The following is a 16,444-nucleotide window of genomic DNA, read 5'->3' as shown; positions in this document are numbered from 1 at the left end:
TTCATGTCAAAGGGAGGACTTGGTGGGGGAATATTCTAGTTTAGCACAATGGCCGCAAAGAGGGGATAAAACAAACAGCTTGAAAAATCTCGGGGATAGTTGATTTTATTCCTGCGCGCTACTTAAATTAAAAGAAAGTCAGCCATAAAAATATCTTCCGTAACTGGTTGATGACGTGGACTTCCGCTGGTGGCAGGTTACGTCTAGATATTTTCTCCTCGAAATATCTTTCAACCACGTGTCGCCTAAACTTCTTACTTGTGACCTCCACTTTCACCTTTGCCCATCCAATTCCCATTAATTTCTTAAATGCCACCGTCCCGCGAGACAATTCATCAGTAGTATGTTTTCTTGTGTTAAAACTTAAAAATATATTCTTTTTCGGTCTAAAATTGATCTATTTCTTTTGTTTCTAGGAGTATATTTATTTTTACCTGGCATTCAAGATAATTTTTTGTATATTTATTTTATGTTTTTGAATAGCTTTCAAGCATTTTGATTATGAAGCGTTATTCTCTTTTTTTTGGTTTTGATGTTTCTATTAAGAATTTAATAATAATATAAACTTATTAAGAGTAATTTTAATCAAAATAAAGTAAAGTGTCACTAAGTTAAGGAAAATAAAACAAAAATATTGAAATTAATATGAAGTTAAAAGACAAAAAGAAGAGACCAAGGAGGCGAAAAACAAGGAAATAAAATGCAATAAACTCTAGTTTTTTGTTTTATTCTATCCTTGACATAAATTTTAGTGTTTGATTAATTGATGTGCCTCTCTGCCATCTCAAAGGTGGGGTAAAGTTTGCATACATTCTACCCTAATCATACTCCACTTATGAGATTACACTAGGTATATTATTGTTGTTATTATTGATTAACTTTTTTTTTCTTTATAAAGATAGAGATACGAGGGAAAATGGAAGATCCCAACTAAGTTGGCGGGGAAGTTTATTTCATAATTTGTTTTCTTTTCAATCTTTTTTCCTTTATTTACCAGAAATACAAAATATGTGATATAAACCATGCTCTTTATATACGCATTGTATAACATTTGAAATTCCAAAGTATACAAAAATGAGTGATAAGATGATACTTTGGAATATGGATGTTCATTTGGATCGGATATCCGAAATCCGAACCGATCAGTTCAATTTCGGATTTCGGATTGTGTTTATTAAAATTTTGGATTTCGGATCGGATTCGGATTGGTATAATTTTAATACGATCCGATCCGATTCGAAATCCGAAATTATTAGGGCATGTATAAATTCTAAACTTTAATTCGGATAATTAGTACTTCCTTTCATTTTTCTCCAAGTTGTTACCTTTACAATTGACGGATTTAGCTCTATTGGCACCATAGTACTCTCATAATTGTATAAACGTGAATTTTTCTTACTGTACTGTCTCTTTTACAAAGAATCCGAAAATCCGATCCGATATTAATTCGGATTGCATTTTCTAGAATCCAAAATACGAAAATCCAATCTAAAATGTGCTAAATCCGATCCGATCCGATCCATACACAGCCCTACTTTGGAAGCTTTGCTTATACTTTACCCAAAACGAGGAATCAACTATAGTAGTATGAATACATACTTATTCGTAGGGGCGACTTTCGGCCCATTTTAACATCACATTATTAGTACTAACTATATACTATATTTTAAGTAGCTAGACAGCTAATTAACCACTAACATAATCCTATGTTTCTCAATTCTAGTAAATAATTCATTACCACTTAATTTAAACATGATCGGGTGGGTCAAGTGTGATAATGACATCCATATATATATATATATATATATATATATTTTGGGCTCGTCTCATATATAATTATCGGTTAAATAATTGCTGGTGCATAGTGAAAACTAGATGGTATATCTGTAAATAAGTTCAAAATATGGTCTATTTAGGAAAAACAGCTCTACAAGATATCTACAACATATCTACTGCACGACATATTCACACAAGTACGCACAGAAATCGATAGATATTTTGTCAAAAAGATGGGAATGAAGAAAATGGAAGGAGGAGGAAAGAAATTGAAATGCACCAGAAATGATAACAATTACATGGACCAAGACGATGAAGAAGAAGAAGAAGGAGAAATCTTTTATGAAGTAGAAAGGGAAAATGAACAACTTCCTTCTTCACAGCAGCCAGTTGGATTTTTCTACCCCGTAACGACGCCGTCTTCTATCATCGTTTCTGATGCCTTAGAACCTGATCTTCCTATCATATATGTGAATACTGTGTTCGAAATTTCTACTGGTTATCGCGCTGACGAAGTCCTCGGTCGTAACTGGTAAGTTATTTTCTTCTTTTGTTTATTTGCAAATTTTGTGTGTCATATCACATATGGGTTTTGGATAGTATAAATTGGGGGAGTTAGCTGATCTGAGCTGTTTTAAGTGTATATAGGAATTAATTTTAGCCATTTAGATTGTATTTGAACAAAATGTCGTGTTAGAATTGCAAATTTGACCAAAATTTTGAGGTAAAGAATTGGAGTTAGATTTTTTTCCTCTTTTTTTTTTTTTTTTTGAGTAGCTTTTGAATGAATTTGTTTTCAAAATTTCCTTTTTTCTTCTTTTATTGGATCTTATGCAGTTAGTGTACTTTTACTTGTAATTGTTGATTTCTCTGTATTTTGTTTGTAAAATGTGTGTGTTATATGAGTGTAGTTCTGTTTGGATACTTCCAATTCGTTGGACTTTCTCAACTTAATTGTTGAGTTTTTCTTGTTAAGTTTGAATTCAGAATTTAGCTGATCTGAGCTTGATAAGTTGTTCTAACTTTATTTGTGAAAAACAAAACTTTATCTAAGTACTAATTTTGGATTATATTTTTGGTATATTGTAGTTTGAACAAAATGTTGGATTTAGAATTGCAAATAGCTGAAAAAAATTGCCGGGAGAATTGGAGTTAGTGGTATTTTTTTTTTTTTTTTTGTTGAGTAGAGAAGAACTGCTCATGTCATTGCTATCTCTTAGATAAATCCTTGTCAAGAAGCATATATAATGTAATAAAGGATATGGACAACTGTCTAGAGAGCTCAAAATTTGACGTATAATGCACAAAGGAAAGGATATATCAAGTCGGATCATTGTTGTTACCTTATAAATAATAAAAAGAAATCATGTCGGATCATTGTGATATTTTTTGGTTTACTAGCTAAACTACGTCTTTCAAGATCACTAAGTGAATTCCCCTGATCTAGTAGAAGCTTGATGTTAGGATCCGTAGGAGTATCAACAGGCCTGTAATCAATCATTCTTATCCTTGAGAACTTTAAGAGTATGCTTCCGCTGTGTGAAGACAAGGCTCGACGTGGATTTTGTAACTAAACGCCTAGGAAATACCATAATCTGCCCAAACATTTGGTTTGAAAATGATGATTTAGATGTCATCTTGACTTAGATATATCCTTCTAATTACTACGTGTAATAACTGTGTCGTGAATGTAAATCACCAATTAAATACACAAACTCAAAACAGGAATGCTGATAGAATACAAAAGAAACAACCTTACCGCAGGTCGTTCCTAATTTCTGAACACCTATACTGAACTTATCAGATCATGGTCAAGGTGACTGTTTCAGATTATAAGGATATACATAACCTGCATACAGATTTTGAGACTCTCTAAGATGGTTGTTTCATATAAACTTCCATCCTCAAGGTCATTAACATTCTTGGTGTCCAACTAATAAGGAGGTCAATAATGAACAACAGATATGGACAAAGAATGACGGATTGATGCAATTTTAGCTACAAGATATAGATTATCACCATTATCAAGCCCAAATATTTGAGTATTAAGTTTGACCATCTTGACCGACCTTGGTATATTAACTTACGGACAGCCGACTCTAATTTTACTTGGAGGCAAAGGAACAAGCTTCTAAGTACCATTAAAGTGTAGAGCTGACATCTCCTCAAGCATAGTCTGTCATCCTCCTAGATGAGAGAGGGTTTCACCTGTAGACTTAATGAATAGAGACAGAGGACAAGGAAGACGCAAATGCACAATGGGACGAAAATAAATGATGATAACCAAAAAATGTATAAAGGGAAGGAGTGTTACAAGTGGAGTGAATACATTTTTGACAGCCACCGAGGAGGCTAGGACTAGACAAGCTCGCAGAAGGAAAAGGAATCTGCTGTAGAGCGTTGCTGATGATAAATCAAGATTGGTGGTGCTGTGGGAGGAGATGGAAGTTTAGAGTTTGGATTAATATTAGAGAAAACAAGAGGGTAGGAGAGAAAGGTAACTTTCTTTGCATCAAGTGTAGGCAAGACAGGGGAATGAAACTTCTGGTTTTCTAGATGCCAAAATTGACTTAGGTATTCTGAAAATATTGGGTCTAAAAAGCAGTAGACATATGGCGTTTTTGGAATAGGTTTTGGAAGAATTTAAATAATTTGTTGGGTAATGTACTTCGGATTAAGTTTTGAGAAAAGATTTGAAAGTTTTTGAAAAGTTTTTGAACTTGAAGAGGAAAATAGTGTTTGGATCGTAAAAGAGGTGTTGAAGAAGCTGTGTTTTTCTAGGTTTTGGGTTCCAAAGCTTTTCCAGAAGTGCTTTCCGAAACCAGGGTCTTTCATATACCAAGCAAGAATGTGTCTTGGGAAGTTCTGAAAGACATACCTTAACCAAACCCCTTCAAGGTCAAATGATTCTGTTTCATTCTCTTTTTTGCCAAATTAAAAACTAATGCCCGTTTCCATTCCCCTCTCCTTTCTGTCTTCCGTTCTTTTAATCCAACCAACCCTAGTTAATGCAGAAATAAGTTCACTTAATGGGATACAAAAAAAACTATGTTTGATTGCACGCACTAGCTCAGACATGACTTAAAGTGCTAATGACCTTGGCCTACCTGCTATCACTGTAAAAATAAAGAAGGTGAACTACTGGACCAAAAAGCTTAAGCCACACCTTTTACGCATGCTGATTCTCAGAAAAGAAATATACTGAATTATAATAAGACGCTTCAAGTCTATGGTAATGGCCATCACATTGATTGTAAGGCAAGGACACTGATTGTAAGGTGAGTGCAATGGATCTGAAGCTGTTTCTCTCTATTGTGTGAACTGAGCAGAAAAGTTTTTGGGCCGCAAAATTAGCTATTCATCTTTTTGAAAAAAAATTGCAGGACTTATTTTTGTTCCACTAAATGCATTAGGAGTTCTGGATGTATGAAACACAGCCGCATCTTCCAGAAAGTTGAGATGGAACGTTCTCATTTCTATGATCAGAATAACAATCCTAAGAACTGAAGTTACCTATTGAATCAGAGCTCAGACTGCACAATAATAAGAATGTTACCTTTTCGTGAAAATTTTATTGGCCCAAGTTGCAAATTGCTGCAACAACTCAGACCACTGCTGGGTTGCGTCAGGTGCTTTTATGGTGTTTTCTGTGTGTCAGGTGCCTTATTTCAAATGGCTACTGCTTTTAAGATCATGTCTCACAAGGGATAAACTAAAGTTGAAAACAACGGAGTAACACTGTGATTTAGGGAAAAGAAAGCTTAAAAATCTCTGCATATTATGATATTATGTAGTTAAAAGGAATAAAAACTGAGAGACAAGAGTGTCTCTAAAACTATTTGACACAAAGAGTGTCCTGTGTCAGAGTGGGGCTTCTTGAATTGAAACTGTTTGGATGGATGATTCTTTTGCTGGTGATTTGTATATCCTTTTGATTTAATTAAGTGATCTAATTGTCCGAAGAAACAATGATGGCGTGAGTCTTACTTCAAAATATAGTTACGACTCCATCAAAAATTGTTCAGAATATATAAGCAAATAAACAACTGTGGTGTATATCTTATCTTTATATCTATGATGATTATCCGGTAGACTAGAATTTATTTTCCTCCTTGGAATAGTTTTTGTGTCACAAGGATAAAGAATAGTCAAAATATAGGTTTTGATCAGTCATTAAATGACAACCTAATGCTTGTATATTATCAAATATATTGTATCTTTTCCCTTGACATTATCAATTCTTTAATATAGAATTGTTCAACGGAGATGTTATAGCTGATTCTTCCTTTACTTCTTTTAATGTTACATTTTTTCAACAGAGATTTTTCTGTGTGGATATGTACCTGTGGGCATACTAGACAAGCTTTTTCCTGCATTTACCATTGACTTCAAAATTTCTAATATTGACGCATCTACTATATGCTAACATCATTTACTATTTGAGGAATCTTGACACGTTCACTGATTCATTTGCTTCAGTCGGTTTTTACAATTTAGAGATCCACGAGCCCAAAGGCGGCATCCTTTGGTGGATCCTGTTGTTGTTTCTGAGATCAGAAGATGTCTTGAAGAAGGTGTTGAATTCCAAGGGGAGCTTCTCAACTTTAGAAAGGATGGTACACCTCTGGTGAACAGGCTAAGGCTAGCACCAATACATGGTGATGATGGCACAGTTACCCATGTTATAGGGATTCAAATATTTTCTGAAGCAAAAATTGACCTGAATACTGTGTCATATCCTGTTTTCAAAGAAACTTGCCAGCCTCAATGTGACAAGTCTAGCAAATACTCTATTAAAAGCGGTGATTTACTGCAATGTCAGCACCGTGAAATATGTGGTATTCTTCAGCTCTCTGATGAAGTGCTAGCTCACAACATTTTATCTCGGTTGACACCAAGGGATGTTGCATCCATTGGCTCTGTTTGTAGAAGGATACGTCAATTGACAAAAAATGAACATGTGAGAAAAATGGTTTGTCAAAATGCATGGGGAGCAGATGTCACAGGAGTGCTGGAACACATGACTAAAAGATTAGCTTGGGGGCGCCTGGCTAGGGAGCTAACCACTCTTGAAGCCGTTTGTTGGAAGAAACTGACAGTTGGAGGGGCTGTAGAGCCTTCACGTTGTAATTTCAGTGCATGCGCTGCAGGGAACCGGCTGGTGTTATTTGGAGGGGAAGGTGTTAATATGCAGCCAATGGACGATACATTTGTTCTCAATCTTGATGCTGCTAATCCAGAGTGGCGACGAGTTAGTGTCAAATCATCTCCACCAGGACGGTGGGGCCATACTCTCTCGTGCCTTAATGGTTCCTGGTTGGTGGTATTTGGTGGGTGTGGGAGGCAGGGACTGCTTAATGATGTGTTTGTTCTTGATTTAGATGCTAAACAGCCAACATGGAAAGAAGTATCTGGTGGAACTCCGCCCCTTCCTAGATCCTGGCATAGCTCATGCACAATGGAAGGCTCAAAGTTAGTTGTTTCTGGTGGCTGCACAGATGCAGGGGTACTCCTCAGTGATACATATTTGTTGGATCTCACTATTGACAAGCCTACATGGAGAGAAATTCCAACTACGTGGGCTCCTCCGTCAAGATTGGGACACTCACTCTCAGCTTATGGGAAGACAAAAATTCTAATGTTTGGTGGACTTGCCAAGAGTGGTCACTTGCGGTTAAGATCAGGTGAATCATACACGATTGACTTAGAGGACGAAAGGCCACAATGGAGGCAACTTGAGTGTGGGGCGTTCACAGGAGTAGGAAGTCAGAATGCTGTGATTCCTCCTCCTAGACTTGATCACGTCGCTGTAACCATGCCTTGTGGCCGGATTATCATTTTTGGAGGTTCAATTGCCGGACTGCACTCTCCTTCTCAACTATTTTTACTGGATCCTTCTGAGGAAAAACCGTTATGGAGGACTCTCAATGTACCTGGGCAACCTCCAAAGTTTGCTTGGGGTCATAGCACATGCGTGGTTGGAGGAACAAGGGTCTTGGTTCTGGGAGGCCATACGGGGGAAGAATGGATTCTAAACGAATTGTATGAATTGTGCTTAGCGAGCAAGCAAGATTCTGATGCATGATGTCGCTAATCAAATTCGTGCAGAATTGATATATATTTATCTTCTGAAAATGCTCTGGAGTCATGGAGAAACTTTACATTTTCCTTGAGAATGGTTCCACTCTGTAGGCACTGGAATACACCATGTCATAGATTCGAGTATCTTATGCAGCTTGTGTAAATAAGCTTTTGATCTTGCTGTTTGTAGTCCCTTGTTTTATATCACAAGTGCTTGCAGTTCTGATTTTCTGTGCGAGTGGAATTGCAATGTGAATATCTATTCCTGCCAGACCATTCGGTGGCTGGAATTTCTTATGCTTTTTGCCGTTGTATTTATATATTCTATTCACTGGTTTCTGAGTCTTAATTTGGTACATTATCCTTCTGCCAAGATAGTTCATGCTCATATCTAACGCAATAAGGAATCCTTTAAACTGCCGAAACCCAAACCCGTCGTCTTTTTCTTTTTAGATTCAGAGAATGCAAATAACACTTTCAAGAATGTCACTACAGGGAGTGGGTAACCAAAGATCAAGATGAATATTGCTTACAAATTAATTTGCATGCAGGCATTTATTCATCTAGATTTAGAACCCGTTTGGCCATAAAATTTTCAATTTTCACTTAAAGATGAATTTTGGAAGTTTTCGAAAATTTAAAAAACTCCAAAAAACCGTTTTTCAAAATTCACTCTGACCACTTACAAAAATTCAATAACAACCCAAAGTTATATTCATGTTCAAACACAACTCTAATTTTCAAATACCATTTTCACTTGAAATTTTTTTCCACATTTTTTCGGAATTTACAATTCTTATGTCCAAACGCCCATTTACTATAAACATGCCCTTAAGAAGTTAAACATCGAAAGTGAAATTCTGGCGCCACCATCGCTTTCATCAAGTTCCATAAAATTTATTACTCTCTGTCTCAATTTATCCGCCGTATTTTTCTTCTACGTGACTCTTAAGAAACATTAACTAGAAGGTTTTTTTGACTCTTTTATCTTTACTAGTTTTAGTGTACGCGCGTTGTCCGTGTTCCCCGTCTCAATAAGTAATTTTTTTGTAAAACAATTACTTATATTGTTTTTAAATTGTATTTGTTATAAAATAAAGTGTAAGCTTATAAAATTGATGAACATTGATCATAAACTCAATAAAGGAAACATTTTGTTCATAAAAGTCTTATGTCATTCACCTTAAATGATGTCTCATTTATAATTTTATCAGTTTAATTTCACAAGTTCTTGTGCTTCTTTTTTAGTTTCTTAAAAAACACATAGGCCTTAATGATTTTAGATTTTTCTGAAATTTTTTTCAAATTATATTCTCAAGTTCATTCGAAAAAACATAATAAGGTATAGACTTTTATTATGATTCTTTAAAGATTCGTCAAATAACATAAATTAAAATTTTGAGTCTTATATTTTCTCAATTTATCTCCCTTCAAAGGTTTTAATATTATTCATTTACTAAGATTTTAGCTGTTTAAATAAAATGAATTTTTTTAATAATTTCATAACTTTGTTGAAACGTGCATCGAAAAAGAAATCATTACTAAAACATGAAAATTAAATAGGACGAACAAATTACTATGAAAAGCTATTGAATTCATTGAGTGTGTGCATGGCCTGAAATACTTAAATATGGGATTACTTTTCAAACTTCGTGTACTGAAATACTCTAACAAAATGGGAGAGTGTAAAGAAAACATTGTCATATCTTGAATATAGCATGGCCTTGCACTTTTAAGGTAACTTGCCAATTAATGTTTTGGAGAAATGCGATTTGACGGCTTGTCACTTGATTAATCGAACTCCATCTTCAATCTTGCATGGAAAGACACCTTATGAATTATTATATAGTCGAGTACCTGAGTATGGACATCTTCGAGTATTTGGCTCGTTATGTTATGCTTGAAGCTTAGGGAGGAGGGATGACAAAATTTTCGAGTAGAAATCGTAGGTGTGACTGCGTGGGATATCCCTATGGAAAGAAAGGTTGGAAGGTGTATTATTTAGAGAATAAAGAATATCTTATTTCATGAGAAGTTGATTTCTATGAGACTGGATTCCCTTTTTCTTCGTCAACATATAACACTGTAGAGACGAAAATAAAGAAATGCATGTGGAGGAATTAGGAGAGGATGAGGAGTCTGAAGCGAGGGAGGGAAGTGAATGGGTCCAAGCACGTGAAGACTAGCTTGACGTGGAGGATCACCTCGAAGCCGAGATAAAGGAAAATATTCACTGGGAGATGGGGGCTAAAACCGAGGAAGAAGAAATAATAAAGATGGATCAGTTGAGACGCGGACACCGCCAAAAATATAGACCAATTTATTGCATGGTTGTGTTACTAATATTATCCATAAATTAAGTTCATCTTGTCCTCCATCCACTTTACATCATCACTTAGTTATGCCTTATCTTTTAACACAATATGTGAATTGCGATAAATTCTCTGTACAATAAAGGGATTTCGTTGCAACAATCACTGAAGCTCATGAACTAGCTCATTCCTCTGAGGCCATAAGATGGAAAGTGGAGAGAAGCAATGAGATTAGAAATACATACACTAGAAAATAATGAAACATGGATAATAGATGATATGCCACCTAACAAAAAGGCTCTCGGTTGCAGGTGGGTTTACAAGATAAAGTACAACTCTAATGAAATAATTTAGCGATACAAGGTCCGACTAGTTATTCTCGGGAATCATCAAGTTGAGGGGATCGACTATAATGAAACGTTTGCCCCAGTGAAAACGATGGTGACTGTACGCACATTTTTGGCTGTAGCAGCAACAAAGAATTGAGAGTTACATGAAATGGATGTACATAATGCCTTCCTGCATGGGGATCTTCAGGAGGAGGTGTACATGAAATTTCCTCCAGGGTTTCAAGTTGCAAGTTCAAGAAAAGTGTGTAGATTTCGAAAGTCCCTTTATGGGTTAAAGCAAGCGCCGAGGTGTTAGTTTGCTAAGTTGTTAGTTTCTTTAGAGGACTACGGGTTCAAGCATTCATACTCGGATTACTCTCTCTTTACTATGAAAAAGGGTGAAGTTCGATTAGATGTCCTTGTGTATATTGATGATCTGATTATCTATGGCAATGAGCCCGCGGCAATCCGCGAGTTCAAAACATATCTTGGTAAATACTTTCACATGAAGGATTTGGGTAGATTGAAATATTTTCTAGAAGTGAAAGTCTCCAAAAATTCGGAAGGCATCTTCTTGAGCCAACGAAAATATGCCTTGGATATTATATTAGAGGTTAGGTTATTAGGTACTAAGCTTGTGGGAATGACTTTGGAGCAGAATCAACGACTAGCATTGGCGGGTGGACGGACGTTTGATAACCTTGAGCGCTATCGTCGTTTGATAGGTCGACTTATTTATCTGTGCTTCACTCGACCGGAACTATCCCATAATATTCATTTTTATCTCAGTTCATGCAGCGACTAAAAGAGGAGCATTGGAATACAACTTTACGGGTTGTTCTCTACTTGAAATGGAATCCGGGATAAGGTATTTTATTCAAAAGAAAATGTGATCTACGTCTTTATGGATGGTCTGACTCCGATTGGGCTCATTGTCCATTGACTCGACGTTCGCTCACAAGTTGGTTTCTCTCATTGGGTGACTCACCCATATTTTGGAAGACTAAGAAGCAATGTACCGTCTCTCGTTCATCTATAGAAGTTGAATATCGTTCTATGGCAATGACAATTAGTGAGGTGAAATTATTGAAGGAAATTTTATCTAGTGTGGGAGTGATTGCACTTTCCATATTCATCTTTATTGTGACAGTCATGCCGTATTGCACATAGCAAAATACTCGGTCTTTCATGAAAGAACTAAACACATTGAAGTGGATTGTCATTTTATTTGTGACGAGAATGACAGTGGGAATATTCGTTCTAGCATTATGCCTTCACATGAGCAATTGAGAGATATCTTTAAGAAGGCATAAAAAAAAATCTCACTATATTTTTCTCTTGTGTAAGTTGGGCATATGTATTCCTCATGTGCCAACTTGAAGGGGATATTAAAGAAGCGTGTGTATGAGTATATATATTTGTGTATGTTTAGGGCTTGGAGAGTTCTAATTTTTCATATTTGTGAGGACTAGTTTTCTATATTTGTTAGGACTAAGGTTTACTACTTGACTTGTATATATATATATATATATATATATATATATATATATATATATATATATATATATATATATATTTTTTTTTTTTTTCTTCTTGTTAATCAATAGAAGAAGGCAAGCATTTCTCTTCCACGCTTGGCCACCGTGTGCTTGCGTGTTTTTGCAATATTTATTCTACCTATCTTGTTCAATTGATCATAAATTCTATCGGTTTGGCATTACTTTGTGTTATATTTATTCTACCTATTTTGTTTAATTGCTCATAAATTCTATCAGACATCACTATATACTATTCAAATTGATCAAACCATCCCAAATTTACTTTAAATGATCTCAATTTTATACGAGTTTGTAGTTTTATTTTGTTACTCATACAATGCTCAAGGTGATATTTTAATAGTTATAAATCCTTCATATACTACACAATAATATCTAATTGAGCTTGCGTTCATATAATTCACAAAAGACTCCTGACTAAACAACTGATTTAGTTAGAAAACAACAAAAAAAGAGTCTTACACTTGAATATGCACAAACATAAAAAAGAAGAAAATGAAAATATTAATTATCAAGGTTTTGGGTAGAAAGACAACAATCGATGTTGCTCGAGAGCATAAATCCGCCTAGCTAATTCGTCGCGTCGTAACAAAAGAAAGTGCCGCGTAGAGTTTGTGCGACTGACGATGACAAAAGTAATTTTCGGCGAACAAAAATTAAGCTATTAATAAATGTAGGTTTGGCCGTGGGTGTCTGTGGAAGAGGAGAGCAAAAGGGTAAAAACGTTAATTGTTATTATTATTATTATGTAAATAAAACAAAAGGGTTCTATTTTTGTAAAATATTGTAAAACACGAATAATTACGTAGCGCACGAATTTGTGGACAAATCCTTGATTTAGGAAGTCGGAAGCTCGGGTCCTCTTACAATCTCTCCCCTCCCCTTGGGGGCCTCTAAAATGCCCAAATTCACTTTAAAGATAGTATTTAAAAAGTTATTAGATTTTAGCAATTCCGAATTAAAAAATATTTGAGATAAAAATACCTCCAATTAAAAGACAAATTAACTCCAATAATAATCGTATTGAGTTTCGAAATTTTGACAAATAAATTTCTAGCATGTTATACTAGAGTTAAAAATTCTGCTACGGATGAATGCTATACTGGCTACATGCGCTTCATTTCATGATTGGTTCCACTCGATTATACAAAACAATATAGAAGATGTTCTTGCACATAATACAATACTTGTGATGCCTTCACTTCTGTTTCAAACTGAGTAATAAATATCCTTCTCCATAAAGCATCACGGCTTGTCCACCACACACCCACCAACTTCACCATATATATATATATATATATATATATATATAAAGAAGGCACACTAAAAAACCTTCTCGACCGCTAAAAAGCTTCTGAAAATTTATTGGATGCCAGCTACCTTCGCAGAAGGTTTTTATTACGGTTCTAAACTCCAGTATACAATGTTGGACTATAACATCCCGTATTGAGATTTCACTTGTAGGAATTCTTGAACTCAAAAAACGAATTATAGGGGTTTGAAAGGATAAATGTTCATACTTAAGTAGTCGTTCTTGATTCCGTATTTTAAGTAAGGGTATCTGTCCAAATTTTATTTTCACGTTAAAAAGTGACTATTAAGCATTACCCTATTACATTTCAAATAATGACTAAAAACTCATGGATACCCAAAAAGTGGCCATCCCAAAACTAATTTCCCCCCACATGCATCTAAAGCTCATTTAAGCGTGTTGGCAGAACATTTAAGCGTTTTGACCGGAAAAGGAAATATCTCTTTAACTAACTAAAAGTGATGATGGGATGTTGTTTTTTTGTCACATTAAATTGTAGATATTCTATTAGCATTTTTAAATAATTCTTACATATATGCAGGTCAAACTAATATATCATAATTTATACTTAATCAAATAATATCACGTAAAATGAAGCAGAAATCATTACTTTGTTTGAAGAAACTTTTTAGTTGAGAGAGTAATTTCTATTGTTGCTAAGAGCAAGCCATTTGTGCTGGGGCTTTAATCAACCAAACTAACCCATAGGATTAGGCTGAACGCCTCTCAATATTCAAACGATTTTTTCATAGTAAATGTTGATTTGGTTAAGTACTGTACTTCATATCCAAACGATCAAACTTCGTGCCTAGCAAGTCCGTTCAATTGAAAAACATTATTTTTCACTACACTAAATTAAATAAATATTTTAGTCTGAAAGTAAATTTGACTTGTTTAATGGATATATCCAATTTGAATTAATTTATATTTATAACAAACACAACTTGTTAATTAATATTTGGTAAATAATAAATACGGTTATAATTTAAAATTCCAAAATGATCTTAGACTTTTCAAAATTTTACTTATAAAATTATGCTGGAAATAGGACAACTTGCAAAGTAGAGAGGCGCGCATAGAATAATAAAGTGGCCTAAAAAGTATATATAAAACCTTAAAATGACTTACCAAATATGCATCGTACTTACCAGAGGCTCATGGCTTGGGTTAGGTAATCGGGGAAGCTACATTATAATTTCTGACAGGAAGAACTTGCGTTAGTGTGACCCCTAAATAAAGAAGGTATTGTATCGAACTAAATGCTAGTAGAAAAGTTAATGTAATAAAGCAAGAAAGATTTAGAAATAACGAGATGTTGTAGCTTTAAGAGATAGAGGTAAAGTCAACCTGAAAGGCTTTTAAGGAATGAGGTCTCCTCCTCACCTAATCGAAAATTGTTATAAATAATATAATAAAACTTCAAAAAACAATATGTCCAGAACTTTTTTCTTTGGTCAACCAGATATATTATATTAAAACTAGTTAAGATTTGTTACAGGAGACTGTTGCGTGACGATGTCAACACCCAAAAACAAGTATGCTACAATAGTACTATTACATTCCTTTGTTTTCGTTTCAAAAATAGTTCCTAGGATGTTTGCCCATAGCATTTCTTTGACAAACACATGAGGAACTACGAAAAAGTTGTTTTCTGTCCTTGACTGCTTCCCTCCTTCCTTAATGGCAGTGGTACCCCAGATGAAATTTCTCTGAATCCTATCGATATGGTTGCACACCTTGGGTTGGAAGCTTTATATACTGAATGACATGGTTGGGGATACATCCTAGGGAGGACATAGCTAGAGTGGTTCTCCCACCCATGTTCAGAAATTGAGTTTTCCAGCATGCTAGCTTTGTCTGCATACTATCAATGATGAATTGGAAGTCCCTATTGGTAGGCATCTTATTGAATATGGGGAAGCCTAGGTACTTACCAAAGGATTTGCTAGCCCAGATGGCCAGACAACTGGCCAGTCTATCCACTATATCCCGGAGGCAGTTTGATGAGAAAATGACTTGGGATTTGAGGGTGTTAACCTTTTGTCCTGATTTACAGCTGAACTCATGCAAGGTTTCCATTATGGTTGTAAAATTCTTAGTGTTTGATCTACAAAAAGAGTCAAGTCATCAGCAAAGAAGAGGTCTGGACTTGTGCCTCAATGCTCTTAGAGAGCCTTTTCATACACATGATGAAGATGTAAGGAGACATGGCATCTCCATGTCTAATGTCCCTACTAGGATAGAAAAATTCAGTATTTCCCCCATTAACCAAGACAAAGATAGATCTGGTGGTTACACATGAGAGGATCAGTTTGGTCATGTTATCAGGGAAGCCAAAGGATGCCCGGGTTTTACTAATGAAGGACCATTCCAACCTATCAAAGGTCTTTTTCGGATCAATTTTGAGGATCATGTTGGCATATTTTTCTTTTATATTTTTGAAATGGCTAGTGTATTCTTGCACTATGATGGCATTTTCACTAGACCTCCTATTGGATAGGAAACTAGCTTGGCTTGGGCCAATGATAGATGACATAATAGGCTTGATCCTATTGACAATAATTTTGGTAATCAATTTCTACATTGTGTTGGATAGGCCTATAGGTTTGAAGTTCTTTAGTATTTGTAGCATTTGCACACTTAGGAATCAGGCAGAGGTAGGTTGTGTTAATTACAGGATTCATTTCATGATTGTGAAATATTTGCTTGCAAAAATGGATGACCTTATCCTCTAGTATATTCTAGTACTTTTGGTAGAACATGGGGTGTAGTCCATGAGGGCCAGGTGCTATGGTGGGTTTGAAAGAGGACATAACACTCTTGATTTCACTAACCCTTAAGGGAGTATTTAGGTTAGTATGATCACTTAAGGAAAGAGTGTGTGTGGTGTAGATTGAGCTATGCCACCCTATGGGAGTTGTTGAGTGGTAAGTGGTGTAGAGTTTGGAGTAAAACTGGTAGATGGAATCATTTGTGCCCTTTTGATCCTGAATCAAATCACCTACCTCATAATGTAATGCAGGGATCCTATTTTTCCTTCTTCTATTGAGGGTGGAGGTCTGAAATAACCTAGTATTA

The 16,444-nt window shown here is 35.4% G+C and overlaps 1 protein-coding gene across 1 annotated transcript; it reads left to right on the top strand.

The window, feature by feature from the left end:
• The first annotated feature begins 1,959 nt into the window (after window positions 1-1,959).
• On the top strand, window positions 1,960-8,206 carry LOC104101560 (adagio protein 3). Its single transcript, XM_009609038.4, has 2 exons — window positions 1,960-2,308; window positions 6,256-8,206. Exons 1-2 carry the CDS (start codon window positions 2,010-2,012, stop codon window positions 7,859-7,861), a joined length of 1,905 nt encoding a protein of 634 aa, XP_009607333.1. The 5' UTR covers window positions 1,960-2,009; the 3' UTR covers window positions 7,862-8,206.
• Window positions 8,207-16,444: the final 8,238 nt, after the last annotated feature.

The sequence above is a fragment of the Nicotiana tomentosiformis genome, chromosome 11 (genome assembly GCF_000390325.3).
Source record: "Nicotiana tomentosiformis chromosome 11, ASM39032v3, whole genome shotgun sequence".
Classification (NCBI taxonomy): Eukaryota; Viridiplantae; Streptophyta; class Magnoliopsida; order Solanales; family Solanaceae; genus Nicotiana; species Nicotiana tomentosiformis.
The sequence above is the reverse complement of the archived record's forward strand: the minus strand, read 5'-3'. Positions and strand labels throughout refer to the sequence as shown.

Bases quoted from the DNA above. Each gene is read 5' to 3' on its own strand.
- LOC104101560 (XM_009609038.4), top strand. From the start codon at position 2,010: ATGGGAATGAAGAAAATGGAAGGAGGAGGAAAGAAATTGAAATGCACC. The intron at 2,309-6,255 runs GTAAGTTATTTT...CATTTGCTTCAG, and splicing joins GAAGTCCTCGGTCGTAACTG to TCGGTTTTTACAATTTAGAG.